The sequence below is a fragment of the Cottoperca gobio genome, chromosome 3, assembly GCF_900634415.1.
Source record: "Cottoperca gobio chromosome 3, fCotGob3.1, whole genome shotgun sequence".
Lineage (NCBI taxonomy): Eukaryota > Metazoa > Chordata > Actinopteri > Perciformes > Bovichtidae > Cottoperca > Cottoperca gobio.
In genome coordinates, this window is record NC_041357.1 from 21,010,738 (window position 1) to 21,034,349 (window position 23,612).

The 23,612-nt window shown below is 37.8% G+C and overlaps 1 protein-coding gene across 2 annotated transcripts; it reads left to right on the forward strand.

The window, feature by feature from the left end:
* Nucleotides 1–1,601: 1,601 nt before the first annotated feature.
* Nucleotides 1,602–22,252, forward strand: LOC115026843 (DNA-binding protein RFX7-like). Of its 2 annotated transcripts, XM_029459842.1 has the most exons (9): nucleotides 1,602–2,138; nucleotides 6,636–6,669; nucleotides 11,227–11,312; nucleotides 11,613–11,735; nucleotides 13,281–13,397; nucleotides 14,169–14,253; nucleotides 14,648–14,861; nucleotides 15,911–16,191; nucleotides 16,608–22,252. In XM_029459842.1, exons 1-9 carry the CDS (start codon nucleotides 1,942–1,944, stop codon nucleotides 19,827–19,829), a joined length of 4,359 nt encoding a protein of 1,452 aa, XP_029315702.1. In that variant the 5' UTR covers nucleotides 1,602–1,941; the 3' UTR covers nucleotides 19,830–22,252. The 2 variants fall into 2 exon arrangements, with proteins under 2 accessions (XP_029315702.1, XP_029315710.1); XM_029459850.1 differs by lacking the exons at nucleotides 1,602–2,138; nucleotides 6,636–6,669 and having other exon boundaries at nucleotides 11,295–11,312; nucleotides 11,613–11,739.
* Nucleotides 22,253–23,612: the final 1,360 nt, after the last annotated feature.

Here is a 23,612-nt window from a genome sequence, read left to right on the forward strand (position 1 = left end):
CGGACATTTAGAGGCACATTTACAACAAAAGTAGTAGACTACTAAAAGTGACACAAAAAGAGTCTCATTTGTTTATTTTGTAATAAATAAATAAATATGTTAAATAATGTAATTATAATCAATGATTTCAATTACACAAGGAGTTGGAATAACTTAATTATAAATAGTTTATCATTTGTTTCAAATATTTGTATTGAGCCGAAGACGAATAATAGCCTATATTACTGTGTCAATACTGTTTTCCATTCATATGAAATAATTAAAAAGTTCTATTAATTCACATTCAACTATATAAAACAGATTATACAATAGACTGTATTTTGAGATTGTAACAGCATTAAAAAAAAAAGATAAAGGAAAAGATAAAGGAAAACCTTTAGAAAATGTAAAGAAATAAATAATTAAAATTAGCACAAATTGATATGGATGAAATAAATGTGTATGTACTAAATGAAAAATACATAAATCTAAGAATATGAACATACCGCAGGCAAGGTAGTCCATGAAAATTGATTTCTACCTTTATCGTTCCCCTTCCCTGTACCCATCCCTCACTCATTAGCTCATTGAATAATGTTGCGATTCAACAGATATTTCCATAAAGTTGCGGGACTCGCAAGTGACAGGTTAAAAGAGGGAATTGTCAAAATTGATGCAGCAGAGGACAATATATCTTATAGTCTCTGGTATGTGTCAAGCTCCAAAAACACTGGTACCTACATTGTTTATAGTATAATTCAATATCATCTTTAGTTTGCCCTTCCCTGCCTGATAAAACACTTACTTCTTTCAAACTTCACACCTTCCGTTAACATTTTTAAAGTCTCAAGTGAACGCAACAACATCAGGGTTACATTTTATTCTTAGATAAAGCTCTCTCCAGAGCCACAGAAAACAAATGTTTTTCACAGGCTGAGTCCTCTTCATGAAAATAATTGAACTTCATGTTTAAAATGAATGGAGTGTCTCTTTAACTTGATCAGATCATCAATTACTGCCCTAAAAACAGGGCAAGGCACAAACATTGTATTCATATTGCACATTTCATAACAAGCACTAGTAGACTACAATATTTAGCCGATAAATGTAGGCTACTACAGGTAGTCACCAGGTAATAAAGCGTGCATTATATCAGTGGATATTGTGTTTTAGTAATGTATATTACCAAATAAAGGAACAAAAAGGAATAAAGGCTTATAGGAGGCCCTATGTGACTGGAGAACCCAGTTACCTGCATTACCCTGTTGGTAATCCAGCCAACAGGTAATCCATATAATAACAACAATAATAATAATAACAATTATTAATATTATTATTAAATTTTTCCTTAGGATAAATAAAGTTGTAGCTTATGTCATGATATCTTATTATTATTATTATTTATTATTATTATTATTATTATTATTATTATTATTATTATTATAATAATAATAATAATAATAATAATAATAAAATACATTATAAATACATAATAATCTTCTCAGATTTATGTTTGTTTTATTGCTGGGTCTAGGTCAGCAACATATTAAATAATAATATCCATATTTAAATTCCCATTCATAGTAACGTGCTCAGGAACGTCTTCTGCTTACATGTTGTTTTTAATGCTGATGGTCTTCTGCGCATGCGTTTGCCCAACAGCTACTACTCACCACCACCATGCACATGCAGAGAAATCCCATAACGTGAGGGGCACAGCTCACCGGAGGGACTAGCTAGTTGTTTTGCAGCTGTTCGTGTGCTGTCTGTTTACACCTGCCTTTATTTATGTGTACTCGTGCATCAAGTCGCGATTGACAGCGACACGTAGTTTTGTTGCACAGCGTCTTTAATTCACCAAGTGTCGGGACTTGAAGCGAGCGATGTCGGAGGAGGACTGGGTGGCAACAACAACAACAGGGCGCGCTGCTGTCCCGTTAGCATCGCAACGACCTCCGGTCCATGTTGTCTAACCCGAATACACCCGCCCACGCCTCCCGTCCAGCCCAGTCTAGTCCAGACCCGAGGCCCACCGTAATGGCCGAGGAGGACCCCCAGCAGCAGCCGGACCGCAGGGCGAGGAGCCTGCCCGGCCTGCTCACCGGGCTGCAGGGCGCTGAGGCCAGTGCTCTGCAGCTCAGGATCAAGAACTCCATCTGGTGAGGTGTTCTCATACTGCTGTGCATACTCTGATGAAAATACGAATTTAAACTGAGTTTTTCATTGGTCTTAAAGTCAGGTGGATGTAGTGTTACTTATGTAAAAGTAGCATTACCACAATGTAATAATACTTCATACCAAGTAGTCCTGCATGCAATATGTTACTTAAAGTACACATCAGTATTCCTTGTAGGTATTATATATTATATTATTTTACTTAATTACTGATATATTAATATGTAAGTTGCATATTGTTATAGTTGCTCAAGCTGGAGCTACGTTTGATTATATAATAATAATAATAATAATAATAATAATAATAATAGTAATAGTAATAATAATAATAATAATAATAATAGTAATAGTAATAATAGTAATAATAATAATAGATTTTATTTATATGACACCTAACATAGTTACTAAGTGCTTCACAACCGCAAAAATAAAAACATAATCCAGCAAAATGACAGTAAAATAGTGTTATAAAAAGAACATAAAAGTAATCAAATAAAATATACTACAAAAGATAAAAGTAAAAAGTATACAACAAAATATAAAAAATAATAAAACAATTGATAAGTACACAGCAAGGAGTTAATTAAGTAAAATCACTTTTAAAAAGGGTTTTAAAAGAGATTAAAGATGTGGCTTGCCTGATCTCCAGAAAATCCTTTCAGAGTGACGGGGCCCTGATAGCTAAATACATACTATTGTTAATCTACAATAATGCATTATATTTTATGAGCTGATCACATTTTTTACATGAACATTTTGAATCTACAAAGTATCTATCAAATAAATGTAGTGTAAGAAAAAGTGCAATATTTCCCTAATTAAAAAGTGGCAGAAAAGTGAAGTACTATAGTAAGTGAAGTACAGTACATGAGTCATTCCACCACTGTGTTTACGTCAGTAAAAGTAGCAGTACCACAGAGTAAAAATATTCCATTACAAGTCCTGCACATAAAATAAAATGACTCATTATGCATTGCATAATGGTTTATATCAGTTGTTACACACAGTATATTATAGTTCAAATGTGATTATTATTGTTACTGATGAAGCTTATTTGAATTGTTCATACTGTGAAATAGTTTAATCAGTAACAGTATCCCATATTGTATTCCACATTTATATGTAAAATATGAATCTGTAAAGTATCCAGCGTTCAGATAAACGTAATTGAGTGGTAACTACAACATTTTCTTCTGAAATGCAGTGAAGTAGAAGTATTAATAGCGTTAGTTAATAGTACTCAACATTACTAAAGTAAATGTACCATCAGTGACTCTGTGGGCATGTTGTGAGTTTTTTAATTTTTTTTTACTTAAACTGAACTGCAGTTTTATGGAAGCATGTCAGATTTATGTTTTAGGACAAACTTTTCCTCTAACTGTTAAAGTCTGTGAGCAGTTTGAGCAGTTTCTGTTCATCGGTGTGTTTGAGCTGGTTGTTAATACTGACTGACTAAACTGTAAAGAACACCGTCCTGGGATTATTTTTTAGGTTCAGGTGTTGACATGGACAGTGGTGGAATGTAACTAAGTACATTTACTCAGGTACAGTACAATGTTAAGGTACTTAACTTCTCAGCTTCTTTTCTGCTACTCCACTACACCTTGCCAGAAAATATTGTACTTTTAACTCATCTGCATTTATTTGACAGGTATAGTCAGGCAGATTAATATTTACATAGATAAACATAATAGGGTTTGAACGGGTGCTGGAAATCCTCAAAAAAACACAAGGTTTGAAAAGTGCTTGGATTTTGAATACAGTGCTTGAAATTGAAATGTTCACCCTTCTGTAGAATGCTGTCACGAAACATAATTTAGGTTGTTTATTGCACAATAACCTTTTATCACATTTAATGTGATGAAGAAATGAAATAACCATAGTGTACTGTATATAAATATGTTATTTATCACAGCTGTAGATCCTCAAATGTCTTGTTTTGTCCTCAAAGACATTCAGTTTACTGTCATAGAAGAGTTAAGAAACCAGAAAATAATCACATTTAAGAAGCTTGAATCAAATCATTTTGACTTTATTTTCTTAAAGACGTTCTTAAAGATGTGGATTAGACGACCAATCAGTTCATCTTTACAGCTCTAACGTGATGACATAAATCTGACAGGGTCATTCTGTATGCATAGTTCTGTGTATTTTTACTCAAGAAACATTCAGGACTTTTCACCCCTTCCTTCACCTCACACCCGCCTCCTCATCTCTTGCGTGATTGATTAGTTGAAGGCATTGTCGCAGTAGTAGCCATCGACATTCAACTTCCCTCTATTTTCATCATCAAAACACTACCAGTATGCCGAAACCCCAACAGCTCCGTTATGTAGTTCCTGTAGCAGTGGGTGAATCCGTTTCACACAATTATAACTGTGCAACACAAATATAATGGCATGTTTATCACCCAAGATCTGTTTTTGAAAGCTGCTCACACATACCAGACATGGCCATGATATTATCCAAATTATTTTCATACCAGTTTATTTAAAAGTGCTCGCTAAACTCAGACGTCATTGCCTGGTTTTAGGCTACAAATAACTATTTCCCAAAAAATAAACCAGACCGAATCACATGACTATAAGTGACCGTGAAGTATGAAATTACCTGTTTGAAATAAGGAGGACTGACACCAATGGCAACTCGCACAACAAACTCAAAAGCACTGAATCAAAGCCTCATGTTAAAGTGAAATGTATTAAATTAAATGAATGCAGGGATTGCATAGAGCTGCCAGTCAGTTTAACAGCTCCTTATAATACAGCAGTTGTTGTTTGTAATCTATCTGTTGACTTTGTTGTATGAATGAGTGTCTGTCTGCTGTGTGATGCGAGAGAAAGGTGTTAGGGTAAAGCTACAACATATTGAAAGAAATAGCACATTTCTTTACCAATTAATAATAATAATATTAATAATACATTAGATTTGTATAGCGCTTTTCTAGAAACTCAAAGACGCTCAATTTATAGTGTATTGTCTGTGGTTGCTGTTATTTAAGGCTGTGTTCTAACTGAAAATACCCTTGTACTGCAAGTACTATCATTTAAATGTCAAGCAGCCATAAAATGTCAAAAGGCCAAACTACAAGAAAGCACGACAGTTCAGAGGTGAAACGTCTGCAGGAAAACCTCCACAGAAACACGCCACTATGCTGATAACATAATGGGATATTGAAAGTTTGTCCTGCTCCCTAAATCTTTAACCTTTAAGTGGATTAGAGCATAAATATTGACGTTAACTTGAGCGGCTGAGTGGTTCGTGGTAGAGTGAGACCGTCTTAGTCAGGGTCAGCGAGTTTGTTTGCAACTTTACTTTCACGCCGTCATCACATGGAGTAGTAGCCTTTAGTGCAGGGCTACTGTTCCTGCTGGCGTTCATTCGAGCCAGCCAATCAGAGACTGAACTACACCTGGATATGTGTTCTTGTATCAGTTCTTCTATCCGTTCAGGTGTCGTTCGGCGTGCTTGCCAAATCTGCCTTACAAACAGCTCGACGACGGCCTTTCATCAATGGGAAATCCTTGCCTCCCTAGTAACAGTGAATTAAAGTGACCTGTTCTTGTCATGGCTTAGAACATCTCCTGATTCTGCCCTGTCTGGTGTCGCCGAGTAAGAGTCTTTAAATGTGACCTGCCTTCTGTCTCACGGTCAACAACAACCTGACCTGTCCGCAGATTAAGAGTTATATTCATGTATCTGGTTTGATGATGAGCAATGATTCATTTAAATCTGTCATCCAATGCTTTTTTGAGTGCTCGTGCATATGAATGTGTAGTTTATAACGCGTTGTCAAAAAAGTGATTGGCATAAGTTAATTTGCTCTGCATCTTTTGCGTGACCAGTATGTAGGGCTGCACATATGTATTGCACTTTATCGATTTCAACCCGCGCAATAAACACATCGCGAAAGACTGCGATATTGCACTCAAACATGTTTTTAGTTAGTTGAGAGTATCAGTATAAAACTGCACTTTTACTTTCATTCTTTTTTTATTGATGCCTTTTGTTTTCAGTTCAATGTTTAATTTATTCAATAAAAGGAAGGAAAATGTCCGTTCATTTTTACATAGGCATGGTATGAATAATATCAGGAATCACAATAAAACATTTGCTTTTCTCAAAATATAATTTATCACAAGAGCTAAAAATGAGTATAGGGGGAAATTCCATATTTTTTATCAAATTCCTTCTTCAACATTAAATTAAATGGGATGAAACAGACGTTTATTATTTCATCAGTGACTACAAATGAACTGGGTTCTTCTCTGAGAGACATTGTTACCACAGTGGCTGTCTCGCTCTCTTTTTACATATGACAACATGTGTTCCTGGTGGTGGGATACATGACCTGTGAGATGCTAAAGGGAGGGTCGTCTCATACCAAACATTCCTCTGCTTTATAAATAAATATACTTTAGACACAAGCGCTCATGTTACACCAGCTTCATACTAATTTATACTTTGTCTCTGTTTTGCAGCAAATCGGTTCAATCAAAAGTGGAAAACATCCTGGTGAGTATCCTTGACACGTTTAAAAACCTACAAATTATAACTTTAATGAAACCTTTTCACTTCACTGTTAAAATTATGGCTTGTAGAGCAGAAACACTATTGTTTCCTGATGCGGCATAGTTTACAGCAAAAGAGGAAAATGTTGGAAAGAAGATATTACAACATGCTAATACTGTTCCTTAGGATTTCATTTTGACCTGAAGGTGGCGCTAGTGCCAAAAACAGGAAATGCATAGCTCTGAGAAGAATGACATTGTCATTATAGATCAATCTGCCGATTACTTTCTTGATTAATCGACAAATCCTGTAGTTTAGTCCATAGAAGATCAAAAAGTAGTGAAAAACAGCCATTACAACTCGCCAGGTCTGTTAATTGCTTGTTTTATCCAACCAACTGTTCAAAACCAAACATATATGAGAAAAACAAGCAGCAAATCCTCATATTTGACAATCAGGAATCAGCAAATATTTGTTATTTTTGCTTCAAAAATGACCGAAACAATAATCGATAGTTGCTGATTAGTTTTCTTTTGGTCGACTAATCAATGAATGAACTCATAATGACAGCTCTACTGGGCTCAGTCAGTCGCATGGCAATCAGCCTGTTTCATTTTGACGTTGCTTCTTGTGTACATGTTGTAGGACAGCAGAACCATTAGGAATCCTCTGGGGACCGTGAATATCTATAACTAAATATCTATAATTAGTAATCTGGCCAATTGTTATTGGAAAGCTCAAGCAGCGCCACGGTTTGTGAGGCAAAATAGATATTTTATGTTAGGCTTTAGATATTTACAGTAGGGATGTCACGAGAACCGATACTTCGGTACCAAGTCGATGCCAAAATTATAATCTAAAAGAAAAAGTCGAGTATGACTAAGAGCCAGCTTTACTGTATTTACTGTGCCAGAACCATTTCTATTCAACAACTATTTAATAGTAATTTGTTTTTAGAAAATATCGTACAGCTGTTAGAGAGTCCTACTTATAGCCTCATGGGAGCTGCAGCTACATGTTGAGTAATAGAGGAATAATTGTCATTTCTTTGCCAAAGTAAAGGTGAATTACAGTTGTATTGTGCAGTTGTAGATACTATTTAACGTAGCATAATATCCCAGTATCAGGACTCCACTTTTAATAAAAGAAACCCTCAATGTAAAAAATGCATCGTGGAGCCAAGGCGAGTAGAAGAAGTTGGCAGGACTTTGTAATAACTTTGTCATGTAATAATGTCTATAAAAAGTATGATATCATGTAGTTGGTAATACACACTGGTTCATCCACCCACATCTCTGTCATGCGTTTCAAAAAAAGAAAGATAAGAATCTCGTTTTACCTTGTGTTACCTTGTGTTGTCTCACGTCATCCTCCTGATCCTTAGATGGCAAACCCACTGAGTCTTGTGTCAGTATCTTCTACCTAATAATGTACAAAGCTGCACACAAATAGTATAAACACAGTGCAAATGAACGAAAATCCTAAAATGTAAACTGCATATGTGTGTGCATGCTGGTAACAAGTTGAAGAGGGAAAGCAGTTCCCTGTGCAGAGGTGAAGACACATAATATTATTGTATTCAATTTAGGCAATAAAAATTTTGATTTGTTGTTCAGTGTTATTGTCTCTTCTGGATATTAATAAAGCAAAAGTATTTTTATCCAATTACTCGATTAATGGGTAGAATACTCAATCAGCCCTACAAAGCATTTTGGGTGCTAGTTCGGGCTCATCTTGCTACACAGCATAGAGACTCATTCGCACGAGCACCGTGGTGATCTCAAGAGGTCTTTGTGAATATTGTATAAACATGAATAGGCCTATATAATATAATAATATTTAAGTATAAATGTTATATAGTAGCCTATAATGTTTAGTCCAGTGCAAATAAGGCTTAAGAAGGCAGAAAAGATGGAGGAGCGAATTGAAAGGGTGAATGAGTGTGTTGGCAGTGTGTGGATGTGTGTCTGTGTATGCTCACTATCAGCAGACGATTCAAGTTCACCTTACAAGCTCCCCCGCTCTGCAGGAGCCTGTGTGTCTGTGTGTTTGTCTACAGCCATTTAGGCTGTATGTGTGCACATGCTTGTGTGTCCCAGTTGTATGAAGGCAGCATATTTATGATTCGTATCTCTACACTGCTGAGTTTATAGTAAAACTTTGTTCATGCTCCTCACTCCTAGCCCCCTGCTTCACTGTGGGGATGGTGTGTTTATGTTTTCCAGTGTTAAACCAAACATGGTGTTAAGTCTGATGTGCAAAAAGCTACATTTTGGTGTCATCAGATTTGTCTGCTTCGTGCACGCTCAGTTTTTTAGGACGCCCTGCTCCAGACACATCTCAGCTGTGCCATACACTTTCCATTTCTTAGTGTTTGATTTAGAGCAGCTATAAGCTTTGTGTTGATTTTGGCGCCCCCTGTGGACAAAAGTGTTTGTTCGTGTCGTGAATCTTGATCTGGCTAGCGTGTGCATTTGTTTTGGAAGCGAGTGAAGGAAAGACGCAACTTGTTTTTATTACCATTTTTTCTTTTTAAACAGCTTTTGCAGGATGCATAGCGATAAGGTTACATATCTATGTGTGGCTATGTAAGATTATTAACTGTAATATGCCGATTTTTAAACAAAATAAACTTTGTTTTGGCCAAAGCGTAAATTCATATATTGATGTAAAACCCCGGCTAGCAATAATTTCATGAATAAAACAGACAAATTACATACCAGTTTAGGAAGACGTCAAATTAGGTTTTCAATCCTTTTAAATCCTGCAATTCTCTCCATCTGTTGAATGCCCATGCTTTATCATTGTCCCTTTTAACATTTGTCATGCATGGAGCAGCACTTCTCAATCACCTTTTTGTGGAGTTGGTTGGCGTGTCTCTTGTCTTCATGATGAAGTTTTTGTCACAATAATTACTGACCAAAAGTTAGACTTCTAGATGCAGTATGTATTGTAATACTTATGCAAACAGGCACTTTGTATTTTGTCTTTGGAATTCATTTAAATCACTTTGTAGAGATCTTTTTTTCTTTTGATCAGTTTAAAAACCTTTGATTCAGTGTTGTAAAGCAATAGAATGAATACTTTCAAGGGAGGTGAATACTTTTTATAGTATACATTACTACGGTTGGAGTATTGCTTGGTGTTCAACAGTGTTGCATGCTGCAAATTAAACCAGCAGAAGTTAAAGTATATCATGTTTCTTGTTCCCCTTTGAAGAACGTAGTTAGAAGTGTTGAAGACTTTGGTATCTCCATGCCATGTCGAGGACGGTTAAGGCCCTGTCACACATCTCCGTATGACAGAAACGTGTGCTGGCGTATATGAACATTTGTCAGAGTCCAAATACGTCCAACTTTTCATCGGATTGGAAAAGTGAACATATACAGATACGCATGTCTAACCTATTGATACAGTATCACTTACTAATACAAAATGTATCAGACGAATACCCAACAAATGCATAACGTTTACAAAAATATGGCGTATACAAAATATCAGCAACACGCTGGTGTACGTAGATATAAGGTAAGGTATAAGTAGTATTCGTTAAGAGCTCACTGTGTTACGCTGGGGTGCGTTGTTCAACGCTGATGTTTTGAGCAAAATGTTTTCAAAATTACCGGACGTACCCGACGTGTGCTTCATAAGATATGCAGACGTTACGTTACGTTAGACATACGTGAATATGGAATACGTACGTGAATACGTACCTACGTAAATATAGTACATGAATACCTACGTGACTACGTTAGAGGTTCGTTAGATATAGGCTACGTCGGCTGACGGTGAATCCTACAGACAATTTATTGATAACGAGTGGATACCCTATTCCTACCCTATGTTAAGATGATGCCTGACGACGGAGTAACTTATTAAACGTGTTTCTACAGTACAGCTAGCGTTCAGCATGTTAGCCGTTCTCCAGCATCAGCATGACGTGAACCAGATGGCACTTCTCCAGCTCCGTTGGCTCTGATACGTTTTAAATAAGTACGTGGTATGCTATCAATAGGTTAGACATACGTATAATATTTTGTTATGTATTCGTTATGCTACTTTTCATATACGCCGGCATGTTTCATACAGAATTGTGTGACAGGGCCGTATGTCTGGCGTGTTCGGCGTATGGTCTTAATTTATATCAACGCATTGCCGATATTTCTTATGCGCCGACATACGTTTCTGTCATACGGATATGTGTGACAGGACCTTTAGTTAGTACACATCTCAGATTCCGAGGCTAACAGGACACCCCATATGTTTTCTTAAAGCTGATAATTAATAGAACAGAACAGATTTCATGGAAATCCATCCAATAGTTGTTTAAACATTTTAACTGAAAAATGACAAATGTGGCAGGAAAAGTTAGAAAATCACCAACGAATGTTTGTACAAAATATCTTGACAACCCATCAAATAATGGTTGAGATATTTCAGCCTGGACCAAAGTGGGGGAGCGACCGACCAAACTATCTGCTCTGTAGCTGTAACAGGACTATGTCTACTTTTAAACCCATGGCAGGAAACTACTTAAAACTATCTTTTTTATTTCTACAGCAAGATGTGGAGAAGTTCTCAGACATTGAAAAACTCTACCTCTACCTTAAGTTGCCTTCTGGTCCGAGCGCTAGCATTGAGAAAAGGTAAGAACACACCTGCTTTCTGATGGTATTTATAGAAAAATGCAGTTAATGAAGTATTTACGAGACAGGAAACAATTGATCATTGATAGGGACATACATTTCTGTTTATTATTGTCTTTAAAAACTGTAATATGTAAATGCTATAGAATGGTAAAGTAATAATGATTACACACACACAGACAGAGTTTAGATTAGCGTTAGTGAGGATTATTTCTCAGGACTATGGTTGCAGTGTCTTGAATCATCCAAGTGTTGTTGTTTTGCGTTGTCGTTAATCAATGATCCACAGTCTTTTCTCAGTGACCAGAGCGCCCTGTCATCGAGCCGCACTCAGCAGATGCATGCGTTCAACTGGATCCGCCATCATTTAGAGGAATACCCAGAGACGTCTCTTCCCAAACAGGAGGTCTATGATGAATACAAGTAGGTGCAAACAGAAAGCAGAAACTCTTTTGTTGCTGTCATATAGTTTCTTATTAAACACGTGAAAATAAAGAACTCACAGAGAATAAATCAGATTTCTTTACTTAACTAAAGACTTCACTGCGTATTTGAATGTGTTTTATTGGTGTTCATCTTTTGAATAGATAACAGCTACTAATGTTCGAGATTCTTACTCCCCTAAATTACTGCCGGCTAAAGCGACAGTATAAATAGACGCAGCAGGCATGGGAATCACAGAGAGCAGCATGTGTTGGTAATATTAGAATGGAAAGTCTGAGACAGCCATTGAAATGCTCGGACAGTGTTATGTAACTGTCTTTTTAACTCTACTAGATCAGAAATACAGTGCCCTCCAGAAATATTGGCGCCTTTAGGATAGACTGTTGAAAAGGCTTCAAAGAGACTTTATGTGCTTCACTTCAAACATGAAACAACAGACACTGAAGTCTTTCTCAGGGAGTTGTTTCATTTCCAATAAATAGTTGATATCCACACATTTCCCCGGCCATACACTGTTATTTTGTACGTTTAATCATTTGTTAGAATTTTTTTTTAAATCATTTTGAGTTAAAATAGCGTAAAGAGGATATTTGAAGATTTTTAGGACTTCAGTTAACTCTGCAATGAATGGACTATGGTACATACACACACATATCTTTATGGTGCATATAATTATATATAACTATTAGGGGCACTTTATGTTAGATGGAAATAAGGATGAAGTAGAATCAACCAAAATACAAAAATATAAGAACTTAAGTTTAGCTTGCATGGTTCTTGTTTTACAAATGCGTCAAACTGTGAGTCGCTTTTACAACTCTACTGATGCAAAACTATAGCATTTAACGTTACAAATTATACCGTCAAACCTGCAATAACTCATGGCAGAACAACAAGTTGTAAACACAACATTGACATTATCATCATATAAAGTTGATTGAGCAAATGTGTCAGCAAACAATTGCCTATTTACACATCCAGCAGACACTGAGAAACATTATCATTCATTTGGAGTCGTGTTTGTGGACACCAATATTCTCTTTCTTTTAGCTCCTGAGAAAAATATCTGACTTTTTAGCAGCAAAATTCTCCACTATGTTCACCAGCTAGTTGATCACTTTGTCTGTCTGTGCTTTGGTGCTGAGCAGGTAATGTACAGTGGGTTCATCAGCGCTTTTTTTTGCTGAAAAGCGCTGCCTGCTGGGGCTGAAAACGACACAGATGAGAGCCTTCTCTGATTGTTATTATACAAGTCATTTGATCCCATTATTAATATAAAAAAGATATGCTAGAGATATAATTGTTACAACCAATATTATCACACCATGACAAACAAGTCACATCAAGTTTTCTCACATCCACGGTCAAATTCACACACATTAAGGGCTTTGAAAATAATCTGCTGTCTTGATTTCAGTTCATGTTTTAAGGCAAATACTCTACTGGTTTGGTTTAAAGTTGACATGGATCATTTTGTTATTCTATATTCTTAATTACATCTAATCTGTCCGTTATGTCTTTCAGGAGCTTCTGTGACAACCTGAACTACCACCCACTGAGTGCTGCAGACTTTGGAAAAATGATGAAAAATGTCTTCCCGAACATGAAGGCCCGTCGACTTGGCATGAGAGGAAAATCAAAATATCCTTCACTGGAATGGATTGTAACAGTCTGGCCTCTGTCTCTGGTCACAGACCATCTGCTGTTGCAGTTCATAAGCTCTCTAAATATAGATATGAAATGAAATAAAGTCTCCCTCTGCCTCGGAAGCAGAAGCATAACACAGGGCCCCTCGGGGGTTCACCGTGACCTTGACCTTCATTACGCAATTTTAGATTAAAAATATATATTTTTTGCTGATGATGTTAAAATACAAAAAATGATTTCTATTCATAACCTTCAGTCATTCAGGTTAATGAAGTTATGTTTGTGTAAGGTGAGATCATAGTCATTCATTTTATGGTTTATGTTGAAGGGAGTTTGCTTTGAACTTTAGCAAACTTATAATATCCACGGAATCAAGGATTTATTTTAATTTACACAATAATTCCACTATAAACACTAATTAAAACTAATCTGTAAAATCACTGGTTCAATATCAACATATTAAACACAGGTTTAAGTTACATTAGTTTTACTACAGCAAAGTGGTTAAAGACTTAAATATTCAATTTCAAGTTCAATTTGTTTTATTCAGATTTTTATATTTCCATTTTTCCAACCAACAGGCGAGGATAGAAAATTAATAAATTAAGAATCTTGATTATATATTGATCTGCAAAAATAAAAATAGGAAAATATAGTTTTCATTTTATGGAAAATTGAACTGTGCACTGTCCATATTCTATTGTATATTGCCATCTTTTGTTAATTTTCTGGAATCACATGTTTTTGATCTTAACACCAGCTTACATATTGCTATAGTGGACTGAGGAAGAGGCCCTTTGTTCACATGCCATCTTTACCCACTCTGGATCTCCATAAAACAGGGGATGGGGTAAGCACATTTACATCTTCCTTATTAATATTTCAGAATGATCTTTAATCTTTTGACTCCATTTGGGTCACTGTCCTGTTATGCAGTGTCATATATATATATATATATATATATATATATATATATATATATATATATATATATATATATATATATATATATATATATACTGTATATACACACACACACATATATATTAGGGCTGCAACTAACAACTATTATTTTGTCTATATAATGTCTTTAAATGTCTTGTTTTGTCAGTCCAAATCACAACGATATTCACTTTAATATGATATAAAACAGAAAAGCAGGAAATCTCCATATCTGTTGTTTAGTCGACTAATTGTTGCAGCTGTAAAATATATATAAATAACCACATGTCTATTGTGTGTAGCTCCAATGTGATGTCCTCGACTCACCGGGCCAGCTGAGCAGCATTAAGGAGGACGTGCGATTTGCAGCCTGTGATCTGGTGTGTGAGTGGGCCCAAAAGGTGCTGAAACGCCAGTTTGATGCCGTGGAAGACTTGGCTCGCTTCCTACTCGACAGCCATTACATCAGCAACAAGTCTCTGGCAGCGCTCACCATTATGACCGGCACAGCAACAGGTCAGAGACAGTCGGCTTCATGCCACATTTGGCAACAGTGGCATCTGGTGGCAGCTGCTTATTACTGCTCTTTTATTCTAGTCTGCTTATTTATTTCTCATGAGGACAGTTTTCACGTACCTGAAACTTCTATAGCTTTATTGGAGCACTCTGGTCAAACAGACTCGTACATTTAATACACTCAGTATGTGGATAATTATTTATTTATTAGCTGGTGCCAATGGCACTAGTTTCTCTGGGCCAGATCCAGTACATAATATTCATCATATGCATACTGTAATCACATTTGTGTTACGCTATGTTCAACTTATGTGCACCTTTACTTGTGTTACATCAAGAAAGTGATCGTTCAAATGAACTGACATCATCTTTAATTAATTAGTATTGGAATTAGTCTGTAAATTAGCCTCAAGGGCCATCACTAGGGAACAAGAACAAAACATTATAGATGACCAACACTGGACTATCGATCAGCCGCTCAAGCAATGAATTCTTAAATTGTATTTGAACGAGGATTTGCTACAGGATTGACGTATGTGAAGCTATTCCAATGATGGATGTCACAAAGAATTACTGTCTTTTTTAAGGCATTCGATTTTGGGAAGTGACCTGGTGAAAGTTGCTACTTTTGGTCATTTGACTGTAAAATAACTTTCATTTAGTGGAAGAAATGCTAAAGCATGTGATAAACAATAATTAGTTATTTGAAAGTGCATTTTTCTACTGAAACTCTCTTTCAGCCAATTCAAAAAAATCCCTGAGTGCAATATTGCAGTCGTTGTTTGTGTTTATCGTGCGCAATTAGACATGTGATGGCAATAAAAAAAACGATATATTCCTACTGCAAGTTTAGCAACTGCGACGGCAGAAACTAATGGGGATCCAATAAAATAAACAATAAGTTAAATTGTTGTTATATGAAGTGCCATAATCAAACCTTATTGTGTTATACATTTACATATTTACATATTATGATGATGAGGTTATTATTTTTTTAACTTATAACAGCAGCATGATGCGTATCTAATCTCCCCGTTTCATTTCTTTAGAGGTGAAGCCTCTACTGACGGTCTCAGCGTTCATCCCCACGGCTGAGGCTCAATCCTTCCAGCCTCATGTGACGACCCTGTCCTCACCTTCTGTCGATGCAAAGCAGCAGCTCCAGAGGAAGATCCAGAGGAAACAACAAGAACAGAAGCTGCACTCTCCTTTACCTGGAGAGGTACAAACCAAGAGAGCAGATGACAGTGTGCCTTGTGCCAGCCCCACCCCTCTGTCACCCCAGCCAACCATAGGCATCATGGTCGCTACTGTGCCGAGCCCCATCACGGTGAGAAAGCAGCACTCTCAATGTAGTTTACACTGTGTTATTTTGTTCTACTAAATGATTCAATACTAAATGCGCTGACAACAAACAAGTAATCTGACTAATGCAAATCGTGTTACTCTTATTTTCTGTCTGATAACTAAATAAAACTAAAACTAAAAATGTGACATAATTATCTATTTCCAGTGTCCCTTCTTGACCTCTATTATGTTGTCTTTTATTTTTTATAAGAGTATATAATCAGGAGCATTCTCTATATAGATTTTCCATATGGAAAATGTGCATTTCTATTCACCAACAAAATGTATATTACATTTCAGACTTGTGTGTAACAACCTTCATCTCTAACTCGTGATATTTGAGATCAATCAGTACAGATCCAGTTGTTTCACTTTCTCATTGAACCTCCCACTCTTCAGGTACAGAGAGGCAGGCAGCTGATGTCCCCCAGTCCATTGGGAACAGTAGAGAGCAAAATGCTGCCTATTAACTTCCAAATGGTGACCCAGCCAGTTCAGGCAGTGAAACAGAGCCCCAAAACCCCCCAAAATATTCTAGCCAGTCTCGGGGGAGAACGCACTGCTCGCCAGCGCTATGCACAAATCCTGCCCAAACCTGCGGCCACAACTGCTATCACTCTGCGCTCGCCCTCCACCATGATCATCAGCAACAGCCCCGTTAAGACCATGATGACGACATGTCATGTCAGCCCAGTCAGTTTGGTCAACTTGACAGCCATATCGCTTGCAACCAGCAATACCACCACCTCCCTCACGAACGCCACTCTGCGGCCGGCATCTGCAGGCTTTAGTAGTTCTGCAGTTGCAGAAGACATCAGCTTCAATCGAAGCATGAGGAGCACCTCTGCTTTCCCCATTCTGGCCCCGGTGGCCAGACCCGGGCAGACTACTAACTCTCATAGCATCGATGTTGAAATGGAAGTTGAAGCTATACATAAAAACAGCCAAATGCAAAATCCTGGCTCTCTAATTTTCACTCAAGAAGCAATTGCAAATAGAGCTGGAGGGGCTTTACAGAGGGCTGCCAGTGTGCCCATACCTCAGTCTAAAGGCTTCATAGGTCTGGAGAACACATCTATCTCTAACTGCCACGGAAAGTCCTTCTTGAGCACTAACACTGAGGCGGCAGTCCAATGCAGCAATAATGGCGCTAATAATACAAGCATTTTGCGCTTAACTCCCTTCACTCAGAATACCAGCGCTGTTTCTTTACTGAACACCAGCACACCAACTTCTTTTGAGGAAAGGAGCGGTGTAACAGCAACAAAGGGAGGTTTCCTGTCTACTAAGAGCCTCAGGAAACGTTCAGGCCTCAGTCCAGATCTTTCTCCAATCAAAAGGGTTTTTGTGCCCCAGCAGCCAGAACTAGAGGGCGTTGCTGGTTTTGGATATGGGATTAGAAACACGGTCGGTAACATCCTCAGGCCAGGAGCTCCAACTAGACCTGAAAGTGCCCCAGCTACCAGGGAGGTAGAGATGAAAATGAACTCCGCTCAAGTCCACTCACTCTGCCCTTCATCTTTCAGAGCCAGTGGATTCTACTCTGTTGCCAAATCCCAGAGCTCAATGCAGAGGAATAACACTTCCACTGTTATGGAAACCAGCACCTCAGCCAGTCATGCATTAATGCAGCAACAGCAGGGGCACACAATGGCTACTATGCGCGGCATACCTAATAACCCCAGCTTCCAAACACATTCAGGTGTGAGTGATGTAAGGAGTTCAGCCACAGGGAGCCTAGAAGGAGCTCAACAACATACCTACACTCAGTCTAACCCTGCTACTGAACCCTTGGACTTTTTGAATCAAGCTTCGTTGTCAAACCAGCACCCTATGCAGACGGATATGGACTACTTTCCCTTTGATGATGATGTGACTCAGGACAGCATTGTGGAGGAGCTGGTGCAGATGGAGGAGCAGATGAAACTTAACAACATGCAGGAGTTTGGAGGCTGTGTCCCACTGCAAGGCCAACAGGCTGCGATGCCGGACCACCTGATGTCCACCAATCAGACCATGACTGCTTTCTATCATGCTGCGAACAGCCACAGCAACCCAATGCAAACTCCAACACCAACACCGACACCCACTCCCACACCGACGTCTGAAATGATGGGAGGAGGCCAACGCCTCACCGGAGAGAGCCCCTTCTCCCGCATCACCTCCACAACCCCGGTGGACAGCGCTCTGGGAAGCAGTCGTCACACCCCAATTGGTACTCCACACTCTAACTGCAGCAGCAACGTGCCTCCCAGCCCCGTGGAGTGCAGGAACCCGTTTGCATTTACACCCATCAACTCCAGCATCACTGGTTTCCATGACGGCAGCACCGTCTCCAGCAGCCCGGTCAAGCCCATGCAGAGACCGATGGCCACCCACCCAGACAAGACCAGGCTAGAGTGGATGAATAACAGTTACAACAGCAGCAGTGGGAGCATAAACAAGTCAAACAGTGGAATGGGAATCCTCCCCGGCTATCAAGGCTTGATAGGTGACCATTTTCAAAAGCCTCACGCCTTCGCCGTCCCTCATGCGCGGCACCACGACAGCCATTTTGGCCGCCTGACTCCCATCTCGCCCGTGCAGCAGCAGGTAGTTAACATGGCCAAGCAAGAGGGCTTTGCTGTGCCTGCCCCTCTGGACAAAGCCACCAACTCACCCGCTACAACTTTTCGATGTCGCAGCGTAAGCCCCGCTGTGAATCAGAGGAACTTGAGTGGAAACACAGGAAACCTTCCTCATATCCCTCGTTCAGTAGTGTCTCCCTTTAACTCTCCTGTGACGCCTGAGATGTTAAACATCTTTGCAAACAGCCAGACAAATCTTGGGGTGAGCAGCATGGCTCAGAGGAGCCATTCTGTCCCGCTCAACGTCATGATGCAAACTGAGGTCCTGCCCACGTCGGGCCAACAATGCAACAGCAAAAACATCACCAATGTCCTTTTGAGCAAGCTGGAAGGGGACCATGACGACGCTGTTCGGGGTCTGGGCATCAATAATTTAACCTCCAGCTACACTGCACGCATGAACCTCACCCAGATCCTCGAGTCCGACCCCAACCTCTCCTGCAGTGACAACCACCTCAGCCTGATGACCTCTGACTCCACCAGCACATGCAAGCTGCAGAGGCCAAATTACCTCATTGAAAATGCTATTAATGAACAAATGATTCTCTTAGCAGGGGACAGCCGAGTACAATCAGCTTCTGGAGAGCAGCATCGACAACAGGCGCAGTCTATCTTTAGCTCACAGCTGCATCAAGAAGAACTACAGCAGCAGTTGGATTTCAGCAGCACTGTGAAGGACCTCCTGACAGACAACAGCCTTACTGCTGGCGGTCAGCTCATGGACCAGGTGTCAGAGCTAACTACAGGCGCGGCAGATTTCCCCTGTGAAATCAGAATGACATCGGAGCTCTCCAGTAGCATCCACGACCTCAACGCGTTGGACACAGAGCTTCTGTTTGACCCCAACCAGCAGCAAGGGCAATATCAAAATTCTGCGGAGGAGGAGCTGGTGAATGATGCTCTGTTTCAGCAAATTACCAGCGAGACGGCGCATTCAACTGCACTTGACTGGCTCGAAAGCAAAGATCACTCAACTGTTGGGTTGATGGGTTAAGAATTTTTTTTTTTAAGTCATGTTGAACATGTAAACCTGTGGTTGCTGATTGTTTTATTTATTTTTAGGCATTTACACTTTATAATGCAACACTGGACACATTGAGGTTTGTCCAGTTTAAGTGCCAGGCTGAACTGCATTGATGCTGCAACACTCTGATTCAAATGCTGGTCATTTCCCTTTAATCAGAGGACCTCGCGTTTTTTGATTAAGAGCATTTCCAACAAGTAAACAAAGGTAACTGAACAAAAACAAAAAAAATCTTTTTTTATGTAGCGTTCAATGTTTCACTGAATAGTCAGTGAAGAAATCATAACAGAAGCATCGATTTCTTAGTGTAAAGAAATGTGGAACAAGAATATCATTGTGTCTAAATATTTTGACTCCAGGCATTATCTAACTAAAGCATAAGGTACAAAATGACTAAATATACTTCTGAGCTAATATGACATAATTGAAACATTTGTGTGCGATGAAAAAAACTGGAAGTATCACAAGTTATCTTTGCAGGAGCTTTAAGTGCATTTTTCTTTAGCCAAAAAATATATTAACAACAAGACATGTTTAAAAGTGTACACTCAATCTATATAAATATAATTTAGTGACAGAAACATATAACCATAAATAAATAAATCCATTTAATATATTCTTGTGATCTGCTAGAGTTGGCATGGAGCATATGAAAAAAGGATGTGGATGAATTAAAAATAATAAATGTTTAAGCAACACTGATGGTTCACTTCACTATATATTATTACTTTAATAGTGTACCAGAACCATAAAGGAAGTGATAAATGTATAAAACTGTCAATTCATCTGGTTTTCATATCCACGTATTTAAGATTTGAGCTGTTATTCTTTTATACAAGGCCTTCCTGACTATCATCACAGACTTTGTGCCTCTCAAAATGAGCCAATCGATTAAAAGAGCCAAGTGAACCTCCCCATAATTATCACCAGAATCAAACGTCAGTTCAATTTAGAGCTCAGACAGCTTGAAGATGATATCAATAATAGAGTATGGCCTCTCTTTTGCACCTTGTTTTGTATTTAAAACCACATTTTGCAAAAGTTTGACAAAAAAAGAAAGAAATTGTCTTGTTTAATCAGAACTATAAAGTAGAAATCTTTATCAATCCCTTTCATTTAAATGCAAAATATTGTCAACAAGTTTCATAAATACATACATGTATGATTCTTGTGTAAAAGAAGAATTATGGAACATAATGATAGCCATTTTCTAACATGGGGATTTCAATCAAAAAGACAGCTAATCACTGATCAAATGTGAAAGTCTTGTTTTACACTGAGCTGTGTGTAAAGAAGAGAGTTTCTGAGCCTTATGTCCATACCAAAGACTTTAAAATGTAACATGCACTAAGATCTTACATACGTGACATACTGAGTTATGTTTGATAACAGCCATAACAAATATATTCTGTAATGTGAAGGATAAAATGAGAAAGAAGTGGAACATTTGTGACATTTGCAACACTGGAAAAAAAAAACGTTTCTTTATATAATCAGTACATCAGGACAATGTTAGGGTTTCTTTGTTTACTATTGTTAATGCTTTTGTAAACCCAACAGGTATATAATGTTTTTACGGAGGCAAAAAACACTGTAATTTATTCAGTTTCTCTGTGTTAGAGTGTGTTTGTATTGTTGGTCACACTAACTTTATTTGTTGTACAGATTGGAGGTGTGCCTGTGTTTTTGTTTTGACTATTTATTTTAGAGTGTGTTCTTTGTTCAGAAGATGTAACCTTGCAAACCATGTAATCTTGTGAATTCATGATAATCTGACTTGCACTGTTAAAATGTTTCGTAGCATACTTCATAGCATATTACCACCTACCATATATGGTACCTTTTTTTAACAGATGATTTGTCAAATATGGTGAATAATAAGAAAAATCTCACTCAAAACTGGATTTTGGCAGAAAATGATCCGAGAAAAATATTTGCACACGTTTTAAAATGTGGAAATGAGAATTTTAGTGTCACAATATATTTCAAACGCAGTACATTGAATCTCTTTCAGTGCGTTGATTTGACAGTTGTTTTATACATATAGAAAACCTTTCATTTCTGTAAAAGCAGATTATATCATTGTGATATATAATCTCAATTTGAGTATAATTTAATATTGAGCAATTGAGATATACCTTTTTTTATTTTTTATTTCTGCTTCAGTTTTTCTTTACTGTGTCTGTGAAAACAAACAAAGCATTTACTTGGTTAGCACTGATGTCTGTGTTTAAAGAAGACTTTACCCTTCCTCTTTTTGTTCAGAGCTGTAGAACTGCCCTCTACTGTTATGTTTTGCATTTTAGCAAGTGCTTTTATAAGGGGAAGTGCTTGTTAATACTGGTTTTTAAAGACTTTTTAAAACTAATAAACATTTTTAAGTACATCTGTAACCTTGAGTCAGTGTTTCTTTAACATAAAAGCAAAAGGTAAGGCTTGGCAGGAGGCTCTGGAGCTGCCTGCACAGGGAACACATGCTTCTTCACCTTTGTGATGTCACACAAAACGCTACTTTAGTAAGAAGAAGTCATTGGCATGAGACTACAACATTTGATGAGGGGAACATCTTTCGTTTGGACAAAAAGGAGGCAAAATGTATTCAGTATTTACAGTAATTATTTTACTCGATGACACTTCAGGGTCAGGTACTGAGGTAAGGGTGACCGTCATTCACTTCCTGGTTTATTTTTGTCCTTCTGGTTCAGAGAATGGAACCAGCAATTAATAACTTGTCTGCCACTGAACGCGAATGCACACATACAAACATACGTCACACACATCTCACACACACGCGCGATGGGGGGTGAAAGGGGGCACGGAGGACAAGGCGCTCGCACATTAGGCACATACAAACAAAGTCATTGATACAGACAAAACAGCAGCAGAGCCAGGGGAATCTTGAAATAAAACAAATAAAAAAACTTTATTTTTCTTGTTAGTTTAGTTCCATTTTCAAATAATATAAATATTTCGATATATGAGACACTTCAAATTGATTATATATCATTCTTTACCAAACATTTTCCCTAAAAAGAAAATTCAGAGTCTCAGTAATATAGTAGGATATGTCTTTCCAGAAAATTATAGACCGTGGGTATTTCAAATGTAATGAATCATTGCAACCACTGAATTGGGGGTAAAAATAAATGTAAGAAATAAAAACAAAAATGCATTCAGTTACTGACATATTGTGTGCACTATACTCATAATGCTATGCAAATAACAGTACTTTAACTAACTGTAAATATGTTTTGGGGGAAGTTTTGGGGCATTTTGTGGTATTTAAGTGTAAAACGTACAGCAAAGGCCAACAAGTTAAATATATATCTACTTAATACTTATTGTGTACTTCTTCACCCCAAAATTCCAGTTTCTTTTTGTATTGTTTTACCTAATGTGCTAATCTGGGTGATAAGAATCGTGTGTTTGCACCATCAAGTATAAAAATAGAAAGTATTGTCAAGTATTATGGTCTGACACATAGAGAAAAGACAGTCATGGTATAAGTACTTTTACTTAAATAAAAATACCAAAACAACAATGTAAAAATACTCGTTAAAAATTCTACTTCAATAAAAAAAAGAAGTATTCTCAGCAGAACGTACTTAATAAAGTATCAGATTTAAAAGTTTTTCTCTAAGAATATTATCACGACATTATCAGTATCTAACTTTGGTAGTTGGCCAAGTTTGCGCAAGATGAACGTGTTTCTTTTGTTGTGAAATATTGGATACTTTTCCCACTTTGGGCCTC

Bases quoted from the DNA above. Each gene is read 5' to 3' on its own strand.
- LOC115026843 (XM_029459842.1), top strand. From the start codon at position 1,942: ATGTTGTCTAACCCGAATACACCCGCCCACGCCTCCCGTCCAGCCCAG. The intron at 13,398-14,168 runs ATATCCTTCACT...ACACCAGCTTAC, and splicing joins GGCATGAGAGGAAAATCAAA to ATATTGCTATAGTGGACTGA. The intron at 14,254-14,647 runs GTAAGCACATTT...TATTGTGTGTAG, and splicing joins TCCATAAAACAGGGGATGGG to CTCCAATGTGATGTCCTCGA.